The 18,781-nt window shown below is 46.4% G+C and overlaps 1 protein-coding gene across 1 annotated transcript; it reads left to right on the top strand.

The window, feature by feature from the left end:
- The first annotated feature begins 4,514 nt into the window (after positions 1 to 4,514).
- REELD1 (reeler domain containing 1) lies at positions 4,515 to 18,402 on the top strand. Its single transcript, XM_068989503.1, has 6 exons — positions 4,515 to 4,722; positions 7,339 to 7,561; positions 10,668 to 10,831; positions 14,392 to 14,725; positions 16,918 to 16,981; positions 17,797 to 18,402. Exons 1-6 carry the CDS (start codon positions 4,515 to 4,517, stop codon positions 18,400 to 18,402), a joined length of 1,599 nt encoding a protein of 532 aa, XP_068845604.1.
- The last annotated feature ends 379 nt before the right edge of the window (positions 18,403 to 18,781 follow it).

The raw sequence follows: 18,781 nt of genomic DNA, 5'->3' as shown, positions 1-18,781 counted from the left end.
ATACATGTATGGGTGTGTGTGTATATATGTTCTTTTCATATTCTTTTCTATTATGGTTTATTATAGGATATTGAGGGCTTCCCAGGTGGTGCTAGTAATAAAGAACCTGCCTGCCAATGCAGGAGACGTGTAAGTTCTAGAAAGATACTGAGTTCCCACAGAATGAAGCTCATGATTCCTGTATGGTATCCCACTTGTCGTTTGCCTAATAGTTAACTTACGTATATTGGGCTTCCCTGGTGGTTCCAATGTAAAGGATCTGCCTGCACTGCAGGAGACCCAGGTTTGATCTCTGGGTCATGAAGATCCCCTGGAGAAGGGAATGGCTACCCACTCCAGTACTGTTGTCTGGAGAATTCCATGGACAGAGGAGCCTGGCAGGCTAGAGTCAGACATGATTAAGTGACTAACACTTCACTTCCTGTGTATGTTAGTCATGTCATTTTTTCCTTATTCTCTTTTTTTACTGTACATACAGTAAAATGCACTTTTTGGTGCACAGTCTGTGGGTTTAAATTATGGTTGTGTAACTATGACCATGATCCTTTCAGGTTCACATATTTCCATCCCCCAAAAGTTTCTCTGGTGCGGCCCTTTGGAGTCACTTCTCCCCACAGCCCCAGCCTCTGGCACCAACTGACCTATTCCTCTTTTATAATTTTGCCTTTTTCAGGATATTATATAAACAGATTCATACACTCTGCAGCCTTGTGAGTCTCCTCCATTTTGCTGTATCTATTGCTCTGGATTCGTGTCTGAGCTGTCTTTGTTTTTGCCTATAAATGTGTGGAGATGCGAGTTTGATCCCTGTGTTGGAAAGGTCCCCTGGAGGAGGGCATGGCAACCCACTCCAGTGTCCTTGCCTGGAGAATCCCATGGACAGAGGAGCCTGGCGAGGTGCAGTCCATGGGGTCACAAAGAGTTGGACATGACTGAGTGTGTGCACACAAAGTGCCTAACACAAAGGAAGCATTCGCATACCCATGTTCATGATGCTCGTAGTGAGTCCAAAGTCCTTTCAGAAGCCTGACTCTATTAACAAACTTCCAGGTGGGCTGGGTCCTCTAAGAGGCTTGGTGGTGATTTTTCAACTCTGTGTTTCCCTGACTTGCCTGGTCACAAGAATCTCCTGTCTCCTGGTGTGTAATAAAAATACAGGTTTCCAGAACTCCATCCTGTAGAGTCCGATTTCACGGGTCTGGAGAGAAACCTGGGGGATCTGTAACAGTGCTTCTCAGACTATGCTCATGTCAGAACCACCTCAGCCATAGACCACTCAGTTCCACCCCAGAGCTGCTTTTTCAGTGGGTCTGGAGTGGGGTCCAGGAACCTACACTTCCAGCAGGCTCCCAGGTGGTGCTCTGGGAATCCCACATTGAGAACCACTGATCCATACTACTACCAAGTCGCTTCAGTCGTGTCCGACTCTGTGCGACCCCATAGACGGCAGCCCACCAGGCTCCCCCATCCTTGGGATTCTCTAGGCAAGAACACTGGAGTGGGGTGCCACTGCCTTCTCCAAATCATGAAAGTGAAAAGTGAAAGTGAAGTCGCTCAGTCGTGTCCAACTCTTTGCTACCCCGTGGACCGCAGCCCATCAGGCTCCTCCATCCATGGGATTCTCCAGGCAAGAGCACTGGAGTGGGTGCCACTTCCTTCTCCAACTGATCCATGGCTCTGCACTATTATCAAGGGTCTTGGGTGATTCTTGTTTGCATGCGCCTGGGTGAATCCCAGCTTCAGTGCAATTGATGGGAAAGGAGTATGCTATGTGGGACTTCTTGGTCCCAAACATTGCACTCTGGCCACGCCCTCAATCCCATTTCACCTGGGACACCTTCTTCAGCCTATGTTAACTCAGAAGCAGAGATCTCCTGGTTTGTTTGATTGGATCATTCTCCCCTAGGCAAGGGGCTCCTGCTGAGGATTCCAAAGGAAGTTGTGTGCAAAACCAGTCCCAGCTCTTTCCAGATCTTCACACAGGCTTGAGCAATGTTGACGTGGAAACTGTACCTGAGGATGTGTATGTGACCTTAGGGGAAAACCAATGCGATTAAGTAAGGCTGGATTTGGACTCCAAGGAACAGTTCCTGGGGACGCTGAGGATTAGCAGTAACAGCTGTTGTCCTGCCCATTCGAGGAGAAACTGAAGGGAGAAGAATGAACTTGTTTAAAGGATGTGTCTGTGCAGCTCTGGGAGGGGAAACTGTTCCATCAAGCCTCAAGGAAAATGTGTTCCTAGGTAAGTGGATGCTTTCCTGGTTCAGATAGACAAGGTGCTGATGGGCGAGACATTTTAAGATCAAAGGAGGAGAAGGATGAAGTGTATGGTTTTGGCCCTGATCTGCGGAACCTGGTACTCACCCTGCCTCCGCCATAGACATCTGTGTTTGGTCTGCCTCTGTGGGGACAAGACCACCTTCTGCCAACAACAGAGTCTCCTAGGGTGTTGTCTATGTAAAGGCTTGCTGTCTCTCAGAAGGGCCCTGAGTCCCCTCAGCTGAGAAGATACTTTCACAGCTCCTTGTTCATCAACTTCTAATGTGTCTGGAAATCTGTAGGAATGGCCCTTGGCGGTGCAGGGATTTTGACTTTTACTTTCTTATGGAGAACAAACCTAGCAGAGAAAGGCATGGTCTTATGGACTCTTAGGACAATTCTAAGAAAGACCATACTCTTTTCTATAGAAAGACCACAATTCTATATAGACCATACTCTGCACCCCCTGTGTCTGGTCAGTGTAAGGGATGGTGAAGCTGATGGTTTAAAGAAAGGATGGTAGTAGATGACACTTGATGATTCGGTTGTTTGGATTACCTCCTTGGTCTCCTGATTTCATAGCTAATTCCACTAAATGTTTACATTTTATTTTTACCTTTTAAAGCCAGCCTATTCAAATGAAGAACTGTTGTTGCTTTGCATCGCTCTTTAGATCACAGTATTAAAAGAACTTTTATGTGCACAGAACTATAAAAACAAGCAGCTATATTAAAAAAAATGCCTGCTAGCCCTGAATCTTTATTCAGAGAGCTTTTCATCTGTCTTACTTGCTATTCCTCACTTTATTTTCATCTGTGAACTTCTTTGACAGTCAACTTTTAATTCTTTCTGTTGATGGGCATTCATGGTATGAACAAAAATATTTACTCTATAAATGTTATTTTTGCCCAAATATTTCATTCTACTCCTGAGCCAGTTTTGTGTGTGTATGTGTGTGTGTGTGTGTGTGTGTGTGTGTGTTTCCTCACTATACTTGCTGCTGCTGCTAAGTCGCTTCAGTCATGTCCGACTCTGTGTGACCCCATAGACAGCAGCCCACTAGGCTCCTCTGTCCCTGGGATTCTCCAGGCAAGAACACTGGAGTGGGTTGCCATTTCCTTCTCCAATGCATGAAAGTGAAAAGTGAAAGTGAAGTTGCTCAGTCGTGCCCGAGTCTTAGCGACCTCATGGACTGCAGCCTACCAGGCTCCTCCGTCCATGGGATTTTCCAGGCAAGAGTACTGGAGTGGGTTGCCATCAGCAAGGCATAAAATGGATGGGCTTGGGTATAACTTTTTTTGCTCATCTTCTCTGTAAAAAAGGAGTGAACTATCTAAAACTTGTCAATAGGAGAAAAGGCAGGAGCTATCAAAGCATTGCAAATTTAACAGTCTCCCTAAATAATTGATAGTTGGCAGAAGATTTGGAGCATTTAACTCTGTAATTTGCAATTAGAGAGATAAGATGCTAAACCAAGCCACCATATGCCAGGCTGCCTGCCCATGTTGGAACATCGGGACTCTCACTTCAGCTGTAATATATTACAGCTCACATTGTCCTTGGATATCAGGCAGTTTGTAAGAAGTTCACGTTAGGATTCAAACATTTACTGGTCTTATGTCTTTGATGTAATTAGCATAGCCTCTCTTTAGAAAGAGGCATTCTTACAAAAAAAAATTACAAGAAGAGAGTTTAAAAAAAAGGGTTTAGAAATGAAGCACTTCCTATAGTCTGGCACATCTTTTTTTTCTTTTTTCTTGCAGTTTCCTTTTTTCACATTTAAACTTTAATTTAGTTGATTTTTTTTTAGTTAACAAGTTGCTCTAACTATATTTACTGGTCATTCCCACATTGATTTTTTTATATGCTATTTTAAAGAGATATTCTAAAACAATGAAGTATAATTGATGTACAGTGTTGTGTTAGTTTCAGGTATACAGCAGAGTGATTCAGATGTATCTATGTATTCTTATTCAGATTGTTTTCCCTTGTAGGTTATTACAAAAAGTTGAGTACACTTCCTGGTGCTATTGTAGTAGGTCCTTGTTGGGCGTCTATTTTCTGTGTAGTAATGTGGCACGTCTTTTTTTGATCTTGAGCACTTGCAATCTGGGAAGGGGGCACCAAAGGTATTTCAGGGATAAAGGCAGTGTGGGATTCAGTCAGGTCAGGCACAGTCAGAAAGACATCACCTCCTTTTCCTAAAGAGCATCCGGATTGAAGCTGCTGTTCCTTGGGACACAGGAGAGGGCAGGATGGGGGTGCCCGCCGCCCTCACAGGCTGGGCCTGTGCCGCCCTCTGCCTGGTGCCCGGCTCCTCCGCCTTTTCCCATGGGGCTGGCTCGGTGGCCTGTGCGGACATGCGACCCAAGCACATTCCAGCCCGGACTCAGAGCCCCGGGACCCACCACATCACCATCCTCACTGGCAGCTCTTCTTACTCAGCGGGTGCCACGGTTTCAGGTAGGTGTGGGAGAGGTTTGGAGAGACCCCCCGACTCCCACCAGGAGCCCCAAGGTCCTAGTGACAAATTCCAAGTTGTGTTTATCCAAGGCAGGAGTTTCCTGGGCTATATACTTTGGTTTAATCCTAAGAAGAAATTATGTACCCAAGAAAGCATGAAACATTTATGGTCTTTTTTTTTTTTTTTTAGTTTATTCTTTTTACTGAAGTATGGTTGATTTACAATGTGATCTTAATTTATGCTGTAAAGTGACTCAGGTCTATGTGTATACACATTCTTTTTAATATTCTTTTCCATTATGGTTTATCTCAGGCTACTGAATACAGTTCCTGTGCTATCTGGCAGGACCTGGTTGTTTATCCATCCTGTATGTACTAGCTTGCATCTGCTAACCCCCAACTCCCAGCCCACCCCTCCCCTGCCCACCCGCCCTTGGCAACCACAAGTCTGATCTCTGCGTCTGTGAGTCTGTTTGACAGTTCCATTTGTGCTCTTTTAGATTCTGCATGTAAGCGATGTCATGTGGTATTTGTCTTTCTCTTTCTGACTTACTGCTGGAGAAGGGATAGGCTACCCACTCTGGTATTTTGGGGCTTCCCTGGTGGCTCAGCTGGTAAAGAATCCGCCTGTAATGTGGGAGACCTGGGTTCGATCCCTGGGTTGGGAAGATCCCCTGGAGAAGGGAAAGGCTATCCTCTCCAGTATTCTGGCCTGGAGAATTCCATGGACTGTATAAATCATGGGGTCTCAAAGAGTCTGACATGACTAAGCAACTTTCACTTTCACTTATTCAGTATGATGGTCTCTCAGTTCAGTCAGTTCAGTCGCTCAGTCGTGTCCGACTATTTGCGACCCCATGAATCGCAGCACGCCAGGCCTCCCTGTCCATCACCAACTCCCGGAGTTCACTCAAACTCACGTCCATCGAGTCAGTGATGCCATCCAGCCATCTCATCCTGGGTCGTCCCCTTCTCCTCCTGCCCCCAATCCCTCCCAGCATTAAAGTCTTTTCCAATGTGTCAACTCTCCGCATGAGGTGGCCAGAGTACTGGAGTTTCAGCTTTAGTATCATTCCTTCCAAAGAACACCCAGGGTTGATCTCTAGTTGCAGCCATAAATCATGATATACTTGCATCATTAAAATCACATAACTAATCTTATACTGATATTAATCTTTATAGTACAAGAGGGTACAAATGGCCTTATAAAATTTTTTGTTTATTGTAAGATATAAATATAGTTACCCTGAACAAACGCCCCATATCAAATACGTATGAGAAGCAGACTTTTTTCCTCCTTATTTAAAACTGAAGTTATTTGAGGGGTGAAAAGAGCTTTTCCTGCTATTTTAGTTCAGGTACCTAGAAGAGCAGAGTGAGAGCTTGTGTACAGGTGGTTTATTTGGGAAATGACCCAAGAAGCATTGATGAAAAAGAGAGAATAGGGTGATAGGGAAGAAAGAAACACTAATACGGGGCGTGAAATCGAGTGGGTTGCTGCTGTGGGAAACACACTGGGATCCAACTCCAGTGATGGCCCTTTGAGAAACCACGTGATACACAGTTCTGAATCGTCCCTCAGGAGGATGGAGGAAGGGGAGTCAGTGATTGAGGATCGTCCCCCAGGGGTACCCTTTCCACCACCCACCCCATCCCCTCCCGACACACAGACACACGCTTCGGAATCACTCCTGCCTACCTTGGGCCAAGCTCCTTGGTGCTAGCTGGAAGAAAGCAGCAAAGAAAGTCACTGATGTTGAAGATGGTAGCTCAGTGTAGACAGGACACTGTTTAGCCACAGGGAACTCAAGCACATCAGTGCTGTTGGCTTTGCTCTCTTTAGATGGGAATTAGAGGTGATAAATGGAAATAAAATTGATTCTCTTTCTATGGTTTTATCCAATCACGTTGTTCTATTGGTTAGTGTGGGGATTTAAAAAAGCACATAAAATATTATCAAGGTACTCCCTCAAAGAGTTGCACGGTTTACAGTCCTAGCATTTCTGAATGAGTGTCCTGGTTTTTCTGTTGTGCTATCAATACTGGTTATACTTACACATTTTGAAACTTGTTAATAAGATAGGTATAAAGTAGTATCTCATTTATAATTGTTTTAACCATTTTGATTGAGCCTGTTTTATTTTCTGTCTCTGTTGGTAATTTTCAATTTGGTCATCTTTTTTGTTAATTCACTATAACTCTTTGTATATTTGCCTGTTTTATCTTGCAGATATCTTTCTCAGTTTATCCCTTGTGTTCTGATTTCTTCCATGTTGAGAATTTTTAAAAATCAGTTTTTTTTCCATTATGGCTACTGAGGTTTGCTCAGAGAGACACTCCTAATTCCAATAGTAAAAGCAAAAACCAAAAAAACAGTAAAAAGCCAAACCATTGTTTCTAGTTCTTTTGTGTTTCATTTTTACATGTCTTTGTTCCAAACAGAATTTATTTGGGGTGTGAAATAGCACTTCAACCTTTTTTCTCCCCCCTAATGAATTGTTTACTTTCTGGGGACTGGACTGGTCCTAAGCTTTTTGTTTTGAAAAATACTCCTATAAAGTCACCTAGTGCTGCCCCTTCCAGGATGTTGACCTTGACGGACATTTTCTGTTGCAGTGGCCGTGAGGAGCAGCCGTGATTTCATGGGCTTCCTACTCCAGGCCCGAAGAGTGTCAGATCATCAGATAGCTGGCTCTTTTGTCTTCATTCCTCCTCATGCCAAACTGATAACTTGCTTTGAAGAGGCTGACACAGTCACCCACGCGGACAAGTCCCGGAAGAGAAACCTGTCATTCAAGTGGCAGGCCCCTGCCCAGCCCGTGGGGAACATCAGGTTCTTGTAAGAGAGTTAAGTTCTGGGTCTCGGTAACTGAACTTCCACTATGAAGGGAGGGGACTTCACACACTTGCTTGGTTCCTGCCTCCCCACTCCCCTTCCCCGCACCTTATAATAAGGACAGGGTCACTGGGACTGCCCTTAGTAGAGAGTCTATATAGGTGATGAGTTTTTAAAAAAATTGCCCGCAACTCCATTCTGTGTGATTATCCGTGGTCTAGGAGTGTGTGATGTCCCTTATTCCTGGGCACAGATGTGCCTTGGCCAATCTCTCCAGAAAATTCTCACTAGGAGGCAAAAGAGCTGCAGGTGGCCAAGTACAGAGAGAGTCCAGAGACAGAGGCAGGCAGACAGTGGACGCCTGCCGGGCCCGGGAGAACTGCTGACAGCTCTGTGCCTCAGCTTCTTGTCCACCACGTGGGTGTGATCCTGACAACGCCTGCCTTGTGGGGTTGTGTAAGGTCGAAGAGCCAATGTGTGCCAAGTGTGTGAACCAGTTCTTGCCAACCATCAGCTTTATACAAACAGCATCATTCCTCAAAGCGAGATACTGGCGTTGTCCTTCTTTTCAAACATTCACAGGTCCCAAGAAAGTGAATTTGTTTGATTGGGTTTGGTTTTTAGAGGAGGGTTTGTGGCTCCGTGGGAAAGAATCGCTGCCAATCCAGGAGACACAGGTTCGATCCTTGGGTTGGGTAGATTCCTTGGAGGAGGAAACGGCGACCCACTCCAGTATTCTTGCCAAGAAAGTCCCATGGACAGAGGAGCCTGATGGGCTGCAGTCTATGGGGCCCCAGTCCATGGTTGGACACGACAGAGCTCACTCGGTGGTGCTGGTCCTCGTCCTCCTTGGGTTCTTTCCCCCACACCCTCGTGCAGAAGAGGAGGACGTGCCGGAGGGTGGGGCCATCCAGACCGCAGGCTTCCCCTGCAGGCTGGCCCCTCGGCACTAGGGAATGTGAGCGATGAGGTGCGTGGCCCCCACCCATCAGGGCCCCTTTTCCATCCCTTCCTGGTGCCCTAACACAGCGAGCAGGACAAACAAGGAGGAAAACACCCGTGCCCTGACGACTCTGATCACCTGGAAAGGCCAGAACCCACCTGACTGTTGGCGTAACTGGCCCCTGCCAGGACTTTGGTTCCAGTTCAAGGTTGTGTATGAAACCCTTGAAAGTGAAAGTGAAAGTGAAGTTGCTCAGTCGTGTCCGACTCTTTACGATCCCATGGACGGTAGCCCTCCAGGCTCCTCCGTTCATGGGATTCTCCAGGCAAGAATACTGGAGTGGGTTGCCATTTCCTTCTCCAGGGGATCTTCCCTACCCAGGGATCAGACCCAGGTCTCCCGCATTGCAGGCAGACGCTTTAACCTCTGAGCCACCAACGGTCTGTACGATTACTTTTATTTCTCAAAGCCCTTCCATTTCTAGTTTTTAATTCTTTTTTTTGCTTTTCATGTATTACTTTATTTTTTAAATTAATTTTTATTGGAGTATAGTTGCTTTACAATGTTGTGTTATTTTCTGCTGTATAGGAAACTGAATCAGCTATATGTATACATATATATATATGTATATGTTGAATTTCTGGCTCTTTTTCAGATTTTCTTCCCATTTAGGTGACCGCAGAGCATGTTCCCTGTGCTATACAGTGGGCTGTCATTAGTTATCTATTTTATACACAGTACCAATAGTGTATACATGTCAACCCCAATCTTCCTCTACTCTTAGCCTTACCGTAGTAGCTTCTCTGTGCAGCAGTGGAAGTAGATCAGAAGCCACGATCTCCACGGACAGGGAAAGGCGCTGCACCACTTATCAGATGCATCTCTGGGTCCCCACATGGGTCACCCCAGGGTCCTTCCCCACCGTAACATCGACATGTTGACCCTTCCACCTGCCCACTCTGTGGGTGACTTCAGCCAAATTCATCACATTTTTATGATTGTCTTCTGAATACTTACAGTGAGAAAAATGGTGCTTGCCCATAATCCCTGCTTTGGTGAAATTTGGGGAAGGATGAATAAGATCAAGTCGGTACAGATGGCTTTTACTGGAGAGAGGCATTATGTATTCAAAGTATTGTTTAGACTATGAATGATTTATCTCTCATTTTCAATTACAACTCCGATAGGATTGTACCATTGTACAACAGAATTATAAAGTTTTCAGTGAACAGTGTAATTCAATTCACGGCACACAATAATGCTGAATGAGCACAGCTGAAGATGAAGCCTTTGGAGTGGACAGTTCTCCGTCAGTTCAGCTCAGTCGCTCAGTCATGTCCCAACTCTTTGCGACCCCATGGACTTCACCATGCCAGGCTTCCCTGTCCATCACCAACTCCCAGAGCTTGCTCAAACTCATGGCTGTCGAGTCAGTGATGCCATCCAACCATCTCATCATCCTCTGTCATCCCCTTCTCCTCCTGCCTTCAATCTTTCCCAGCATCAGGGTCTTTTCCAGTGAGTCAGTTCTTTGCATCAGTTGGCCACAGTATTAGAGTTTCAGCTTCAACATCAGTCCTTCCAATGAATATGCAGGACTGATTTCCTTTAGGATGGACTGGTTGGATCTCCTTGCAGTCCAAGGGACTCTCAAGAGTCTTCTCCAACACCACAGTTCAGAAGCATCAATTCCTCAGCGCTCAGCTTTCTTTATAGAGCAACTCTCACATCCATACATGACTACTGGAAAAACCATAGCTTTGACTAGACGGACCTTTGTTGGCAAAATAATGTCTCTGCTTGTTAATATGCTGTCTAGGTTTGTCATAGCTTTTCTTCCAAGGAGCAAGCGTCTTTTAATTTCAGTTCTAGACCGAAATTCTAGAAGTTCTGGAAGGGCAGTTCTAGAAGATACTTTTTAGTCAAAATGATTCTTAATGATTATATTTATTCAGGAGAGTATTTGATTTGTACCTGTTGTCTCCTATTTTAATTATTTACTGCTGTTGAGCTTTTGTTTCTAAAAAGAATGAAGCCGCCCAAGGGAGTAACACGATCATGTAATTCTTTAACTTTTTGTTTGTTCTCTCCTTTCTATTAGGATGGCCCGAGGTATGACTTAGGGAAGATCAAATCCTCTAATCACTCTGCTTTCTTTTTCTACAGTTTATCTGTAGTCCAGTCATATTTCATTTACTGGGTGAAGATTGAATCATCTGTCGTGTCTCAACAGACAGACAGTAGAGCCCATTCGGACAGCCACGTGGAGCCTGGCTCACCGATGCCCGCCTCTGGGCAGAGGCTGGAGGACGTGGAAGGAACCATCCCAGGTACTGCTTCCCACTGCACTCATCAGCCTGGTTGGCAGCGTTATTTTCACTGTACCTTACTTTCACTTAAAAGTAGCTCCTGCCAGTTTCCAGTTCCGGGGGCACAAGTTATAGATAGCTATCTTGGGAGTGTCAGCAGTTCCTGGGGACATGATCGCACAGCTGTTGGTCAGGGTTGGGGGGATTGCTTGCAAGTTCAGGGTTCACTGCAATGAACACACTTTGTCCCACTCAACCTCACAGATGAAGCTGGGCCCTGGAGTGCTGCACTTGAGCTGCAAAATCAAAAAATAGCCACGCACCTCCTCCCACACCCCCCACCCGACCTAATCAATTTCCACAGTATTTTACCCATTTTCCCTGGACCCCTGAGACTGAATGGGGAGCACCAGAAATAATCCTTTCTTTTTCTTTTTTAAATAAAACCTCATCCAATTTTGATCGTTACTTTCTGAGGTAGGTAGATGGCTCTTTGCAGCTTGGGTTGGAGAACAGAATCAGGCTGTTGTAATGGCAATGGATTTTTTTCCAGGCTCACCACGTGACTTTAGATTCGACTGGCCCATGAACTTCTGAAAAAAAAACAAATAAAAATAGACAAAAAACAAAACAAAACACCTAAGCAGCTAGAGAATGTCTGACCTACCTGAAGATTCCTGGTGAAATGGAACTTATTTTCATTATTTATTTCTAGTTAAGTGCTCTGAACAGGTGCCTTCATAAAGGCATCCAATCACTTGTACAGAAAATCCAACCTTTAAACCATTTGATCCCATCTTCCCATATTCTTTCTGTTATTCCAGGCTAACATGATAAAGCCAGCACATGATTTGAATCCCTGGCTTTGCTAGTCCAGCAGATCCAGGATGAGAGGCCACCCAGGGCCACTGTCTGCCTATGACCAAAACCTTGGTCTTCTCCCCACTGCCCTGCACAGCTCCTCCAACCTCTCCACCTAGAGGCTCCTAAAAGCAGAGAAAAGCTCTCAGGGTCTGAGAGGGTGGCCTTAAGAAGACTCTGCAAACCCAACATGGGTTTGAAGTCTCCCGTATCACGTTATCAATCACGCAAATGTTGCATTTGGATCCCAAGCATGGGTGGGGATCCCTGGTGGCTCAGATGGTCAAGAATCTGCCTGCAATGCAGGAGACCTGGGTTCAATCCCTGGGTCAGGAAGATCCCCTGAAGAAGGGAATGGCTACCCACTCCAGTATTCTTACCTGGAGAATTCCATGGACAGAGGAGTTTGATGGGTTACAGTCCTTGGGGTCGCAGAGAGTCAGACATGACTGAGTGACTAACACATTTGTTTGAAGATGAATAGGAGTGAAAGTGAGGCTTCAGGAAGACGGGTCCTGTTGATTCTGCGGTCTTTCTGATGGGTGACCCTGCTGGGCACCTTTTCCCCAGGGGCTGGCAGACTCCAGTCTGAGCAGCTGCAGGGTCAACACTTCATCAAGTTGCTCAAACTCCTTCCCTCTGCTCCTGCCTGTTATCCAACCCATTCCTCTACACAAACCTCAGTGCTTCCCAAAGGGAAAACGCGCGCGCATGTGTGTGTGTGTGTGTGTGTGTGTGTGTGTACACGCACATGCATTGGGAGAGGTGTCATCTAACAAAGTGGAGTAAATTGCTTTAACTGTAAGAGGACTTCAGAAGGTAAATGGGAATGATGACTTTTCCCATGGGAAGATAGCATACTGTGTTTCTCAAACTTATTTTCCAACAGAGCTTGGGGACTCTTTAGGGTCCTATATCTGACCCCACTGGGCATGACCTACTTTTATGTCTCCATGTTTGCCTCCTGACATTTCCTTAAATGGAACTGCTCCTCATGATGAACGGTTTACCTTCCAAGCGGCAGTTCCGATGTCTCCTTTGATCCTTTGTGAACCTTTCCCGCTTGCTTCTTGGTAGGCAAATGTAATTGCTTTCTTTAGCTCTGGTATTAAAGCTCTGACCACACTGTGATTTATAAGGTTGGGCGGGCAGGAGTCTGTCCTCCTAGGTTTTGAGTTCAGAAGCAACAGTTAGCAACCTGCATCATCATTTCTGCATCCCCAGCTCCCGGAACAAGGCCCAGCATGCAGTGGGTCTGCAGGAAGCATCTCAATGCATTCAGAGTTCAGGCAGAAGTTGAAAGTGTCATGATTTTTGCTAAATTCTGTGTGTCTGGGTATGCTTTATTTTTCACTTCAGTCTCCCTATTTTTGAGTAATAAAGGCATAAGAACAAAGTGTCACAGTTTTTTTGTGATTGTTGTTCGACCCAACCCAGTTAGAGCCCTGGCCAGAGAAACTTCTGCCAGCACTCACTTTGTCAACAGCGTCGTGGTCGCCCTGCTGACCACGTGGTGAACGCATAGTGCACTTTGCATTTGAACCAGGCCCTCTGCTCCACGCCTCTACATCAGTGATTGCACTTTCCCCCATCAGCAGTTCTACGCCCCACATACTATTATTGGTCTCATTTTGCAAAAGAAGAAACTGACACTCCAGAGGCCTTAGCCTGTTCAGGGTATTCAGGAACTGGCAGAGTAAAGAGCTGAACCCAGACGATGACTCCAAAACCTGTGCCTGGCTGTTTGCTGCCCCGTTTCCAGTGCTCTGGGCTGTTATGTCCGCTCATCACAGATGGGAGAGGAGACAGGGGAGGGCAGTGATCCCGCCTCTGCCCGTAGCAGGGGCTGGAGTCCCTGTCATCATGGGGGAAACTTTTAGCATTAATCCCACAGCAAGAAAGACCTAGAGCTTCAAAAGGAAATCTGGTTTTTGTAGAATCCCACCTTTTTTCTTAGCAAGGAGCAGTTTGGGGCAGAAGTAAGAAAACAGAGTGATCACCGTGGTTTCTATTTTCTCTGATTGGTGACTGTTAAGAACGCACAAGCCCAGGGGCTTCCCCGTGGTCTAGGGGCTAAGACTCCAGGCTCCCAATATTGAGGGTCTGGGTTTGATCCCTGGTCAGGGAACTAGATCCCACATGCCCACAACTAAGTGTTTGAATGCTGCAACTAAGGCCTGAAGCAGTCAAATAAATAAATGTTTGGTGTGCATTTTTTTTTTTAAAAGATGCACAAGCCCAGAAGGGCTAGGAGCTTACTCTTAAAAACAAACAAACAAACAAGAAAAGCTGTGTGCTTAGTCAGGGGTTCCTATTGCTGCTTAGTCAGGGGTTTCTATTGCTGAGCAGATGATCATTTTGTGAGTGCTAATTCGCTTCCGCCATGTCCAACTCTTTGTTACCTTGGACTGTGGCCCGCCAGGCTCCTCTGTCCATGGGATTCTCCAGGCAAGAACACTGGAGCTGATTGCCATGTCTTGCTCCAGGAGACCTTCTTGACCCAGGGATCGAACCCCCATCTCTTATGTCTCCTGCATCGGCAGGCGGGTTCTTTACCACTAAGGCCACCTGCGACGCTCCAGACAATCTTTAGTTGATGCTTTTGAGTGGTTCACACTTGACAGTCTGTCCTCAGGCACCTCAAAGACTCGGGCATTCAGGCCATGGTCCTAGCTGTGTGCTAATCGACACAAGGATGATTTCTCCCTCTTTCTTCACAGTGTCTCCGGGCCTCCACTTGGCCCCCAGTCTCCCCATCACTCTGCTTCAGCATCGCACAGATGTCTCTGCTGCTGCTGTAACTGGAGCTGGAGAAGAGGACAGCTTAGGTCCTGCTCCTACCAGTGTTTGGGTGACAGAGTTCCTCAGGGCTGCAGAGACTCCATTCCAAGCATCTTCACACACAGCTGCTGCAGTCAGTGATGGCCATCACCCCAGCAGAGACAGCAGCCCAACCCTGGAACCATCCCTGGATGTCCGGGGTCTGGAGAGGCTTGTAGCCCTCAGGGACTTCTCCACAGAGAGCTTTGCTTCCGGCTTCAGCACCTGCCACAGGTGACTGATCAGGGGGTATGCCATTCGGGACAGGTGGTGGGGTGAAGCCAAACACGAGGGTGCCAAGGAAATGTAGCCTTCCTGGTCAGACAGAAGAAGATCTCAACCGTATTTACCCTTAAGTGCATGAGAAGCGCTCATTGTAGAAGGGCTGGGTAGGTAGATTATCTTGGGAAACTGTGCTGTTTTGGCTGAGGTCTCTGAGATGCTGCTATAAATAAAATATAAATGTAGGTTACTTATTTAGATACATAAAATTATAAGTATATAATATATAAATATCAGAGAAGGCAATGGCACCCCACTCCAGCACTCTTGCCTGGAAAATCCCATGGACGGAGGAGCCTGGCGGGCTGCCATCCATGGGGTCACTGAGAGTCGGGCACGACTGAGCGACTTCACTTTCCCTTTTCACTTTCATTCATTGGAGAAGGAAATGGCAACCCACTCCAGTGTTCTTGCCTGGAGAATCCCAGGGACAGAGGAGCCTGGTAGGCTGCCATCTATGGGGTCGCACAGAGTCGGACATGACTGAAGCGACTTAGCAGCAGCAATATATAAATATGAAGTATATAAACCAATAAAAGGATTCAGTGGGTCTTTGCTGCCATCCTCACTCACCTCCCTCTCCATTCCCTCTCCAGCCCCCAACTGCAAACTCCAGTGTTTTCAAGAAATATAATGTTATCCGTATACATGACTGTGATAGGAAGCATAGCTTTTTGATTATCATACTAAGTGAATTAAGTCAGACAGAGGAAGACAAATATCATATGATATTGCTTATACGTGGAATCTGAAAAAAGTAATATAAACAAATTTATATACGAAACAGAAACAAATTCACAGACTTAGAAAATGAATTTATGGTTACCAGGGGTGAGGGATGAGGAGAGGGACAGATTGGGATTTGGGGATTGACATGTACACACTGCTGTATTTAAAACAGATAACCAACAAGGACCTATTATATAGCACAGGGAACTCTACTCAATATTTTGTAATAAACTAAATGGGAAAAGACTTTGAAAAGGACTAGATAGATGTATAGCTGAATCACTCTGCTGCGCATCTGAAACTAACACAACGCTGTTGATGACAGACTCTGTTCTGTGCTGGGCTTAGTTGCTCAGTCGTGTCTAACTCTCTTGGACCCCAGGGACTGTAGCCTGCCAGGCTCCTGGGGATTCTCCAGGCAAGAACACTGGAGTGGGTTGTCATGCCCTCTTCTGGGGGATCTTCCCAACCCAGAGGTAGAACCCAGGTGTCGCACATTGCAGGTGGATTCTTTACCGTCTGAGCCACCAGGACTACTGGAGCGGGTAGCCTATTCCTTCTCCAGAGGATCTTCCCAACCCAGGAACTGAACCAGAGTCTCCCGCATTGCAGGCAGATTCTTTACCAGCTGAGCCACAAGGGAAGCCCAAGAACACTGGAGTGGGCAGCCTATCCCTTCTCCACCGGATCTTCCCGACCCAGGAATCGAACTGGGGTCTCCTGCACTGCAGGCAGATCCTTTACCAGCTGAGCCACCAGGGAAGCCTATTAATGGACTCTCAGTTCAGGTCAGTTGCTCAGTCGTGTCCAACTCTTTACGACCCCATGAATTGCAGCACACCAGGCCTCCCTGTCCATCACCAACTCCCGGAGTTCACTCAGACTCACGTCCATCGAGTCAGTGATGCCATCCAGCCATCTCATCCTTTGTCATCCCCTTCTCCTCCTGCCCCCAATCCCTCCCAGCATCAGAGTCTTTTGCAATGAGACAACTCTTCACATGAGGTGGCCAAAGTACCGGAGCTTCAGCTTCACCATCATTCCCTCCAAAGAAATCCCAGGGCTGATCTCCTTCAGAATGGACTGGTTGGATCTCCTTGCAGTCCAAGGGACTCTCCAGAGTCTTCTCCAACACCACAGTTCAATAATGGACTCAACTCCAATACAAAATAAAAATTAAGATGAACAATTAAGTAAATTTCTAAAGGAAAAAACAATAAAACATGGAGGCAAAGTAGGTAGGCAGGAAGAGAGATAAAATAAGATTAGTCATAATTTTTGAACATGGGTGGTACATATCTGGGGGTTCATTGTATTATTCTACATTTTTGTTCTGAAGATTTTTATGATAAAAGGTAAGGAAAAAACCCAAATACTTAGTGACTCCTTCTCGGCTCTTTTTCTCTTCCTTTTAGGACTCAGAATGATCCAAGCTTTGATTCACTAGAAACTTGTCTGCCCTCGGATAGGGATGAACAGGTAACAGCCACGTTGTACACAGGCAGTGAGTATGATATTTTTGATCCCAGAGTGGGAAGTTCTACACTGGGTGATCATAGCTATTAGACTAGTAACCAAGATTGGTGAGAAGGAGGCCAGGGTGTGATACATACACAGCATTTTTTCCCTCAATCAATACCAGCCTTTCCATTATCCACAGTGTCTCTGAAGTTATTGGCAATTATAGAAACTGGTGGTTTTCATGATATGTTTCCCCACTTAGCTTTGGTTAATAATTCCTCTCTCCTCTTCCCCCACCGTCTCCTTTATAACATTGGCCTCAAAATACCATGTATGGTCCCAGAGGTTAGATCAATGGGCAGTATAAAATATACATGCTCAATGATTTACTATTCCTTTGAAGTCTTAAAAGGAACACAAAATAAAACATGGTATAATATCCTTACTCAAATTTATAGGAACCTACAGCAAGCTTCAGTGGTCCCTTTTGCAGGGGTCTTCGCATCAAAAGACACACTCAGAGCTTTCAGCCGTTGGAGATGATGGTCACCCATATTGTCCTGGACCCTCTAATAGGACCCTGTGTTATTCTTGTAACTGGCCTCCATGCTGTCTTGGGGGGGTTTCCACTAGTCTCCTTGTGCCCATCAATAACAAGTGCATATTTATCTGCTTGGGTGTTTTCTTCTGAGCTCTTTAAAGAGCAGGCGTGAGGCTGGGTTTTTAGCTGCTGCCTGGGGTTCTGTAAGGAACTTGGGGTAGTTGCGAAGCTCAATAGCTGCTTGGGGGGAAGACTAGCTCTTCTGATTTTTCTTTTTCCTTTGCTTTTCTAGGACAAGACGGAGGCCTCTAATAGGACAGTGATGAGGCCTCCTTTGTACACTGTTCATCTCCCCCACCCTCACCTCTGGTCCTCCGGGGCACTCACTGGACATGGGGCCAGGGCAGCCCACCTAACTCCTGCCCTCCACACCTCTGCCACCTCCAGGCCCACCACCGCTGATGGCCAGTTAGAGGCATCCAGACCCTCTGCCAGCTTCCTGCCTCGGTCAAAGCACAAGGAGCACGGAGTGGAGGAGGGCAGTGGAGTGGCTGGGGTGGGAGACCCCAGGAAGACCAACCCAAGACCTGAGCTCGGGCAGGATGGAGCCAGGGCCCCATGGGGGACCCAGCTCGGGACTCCGCAGCTGGGCCTCCTGCTCTGCCTCTTGGCCGTGCTGGGCGTGGCCGTGGTTGCTGGCCTTCGTCACCTGCACACCCAGTATTGCCGCAGGCAGATGGAAGTGTCCCTTTGTGAGCCTGCCAGGGATGCGGTTGCCACAGGTGACGATGGTGAGATCGTGTACGTCCGGAGAATTGGAGACAACAGTTTTGTTTTCGTCGAAGGGGAATGCAACTGGATTGCTCCCTCTGTGAGCAGCAAGAAAACAGTCCTCTGAGAAAGTCGTGGTCCCAGGCCTCTCTGGGTTCCCCTTGCACCCTGTAGAGAGTCTCAGCCGGAAGAGACCTACTGAGCATAGTTGATGAGGACAGCGATCCACTGGGAGCACTTAGGAGAGCACAAGGACAGCTTTTCAACAGAGGGAATTCTTCCCCAGCTTTGTTGTCCTAACATCTGTAATTTAGCTGCCTTTTTTTTAGTTCTCGCAATTAGACGTTCTGTTTGAAGACTTAAACCCAACACAATGAATATTGTATAACCCGCTCATTAACTAGACTCCCGTGGCCGCCGAGCTTCCTCCATTGCCTTAAGGAACCCGCAGAAACAGAACTTCTGTCCCTCCTCAGCATTGTCAGCCTCATCACCTCTAACTCTTT

Source organism: Capricornis sumatraensis, chromosome 17 (assembly GCF_032405125.1).
Source record: "Capricornis sumatraensis isolate serow.1 chromosome 17, serow.2, whole genome shotgun sequence".
Classification (NCBI taxonomy): Eukaryota; Metazoa; Chordata; class Mammalia; order Artiodactyla; family Bovidae; genus Capricornis; species Capricornis sumatraensis.
This window is presented reverse-complemented; position numbering and strand designations above follow the sequence as displayed.

Coding starts and splice junctions, on each gene's coding strand:
- REELD1 (XM_068989503.1), top strand. CDS start 4,515: ATGGGGGTGCCCGCCGCCCTCACAGGCTGGGCCTGTGCCGCCCTCTGC. Junction 4,723..7,338: donor AGCGGGTGCCACGGTTTCAG/GTAGGTGTGGGA, acceptor TTTCTGTTGCAG/TGGCCGTGAGGAGCAGCCGT. Junction 14,726..16,917: donor GGCTTCAGCACCTGCCACAG/GTGACTGATCAG, acceptor TCTTCCTTTTAG/GACTCAGAATGATCCAAGCT.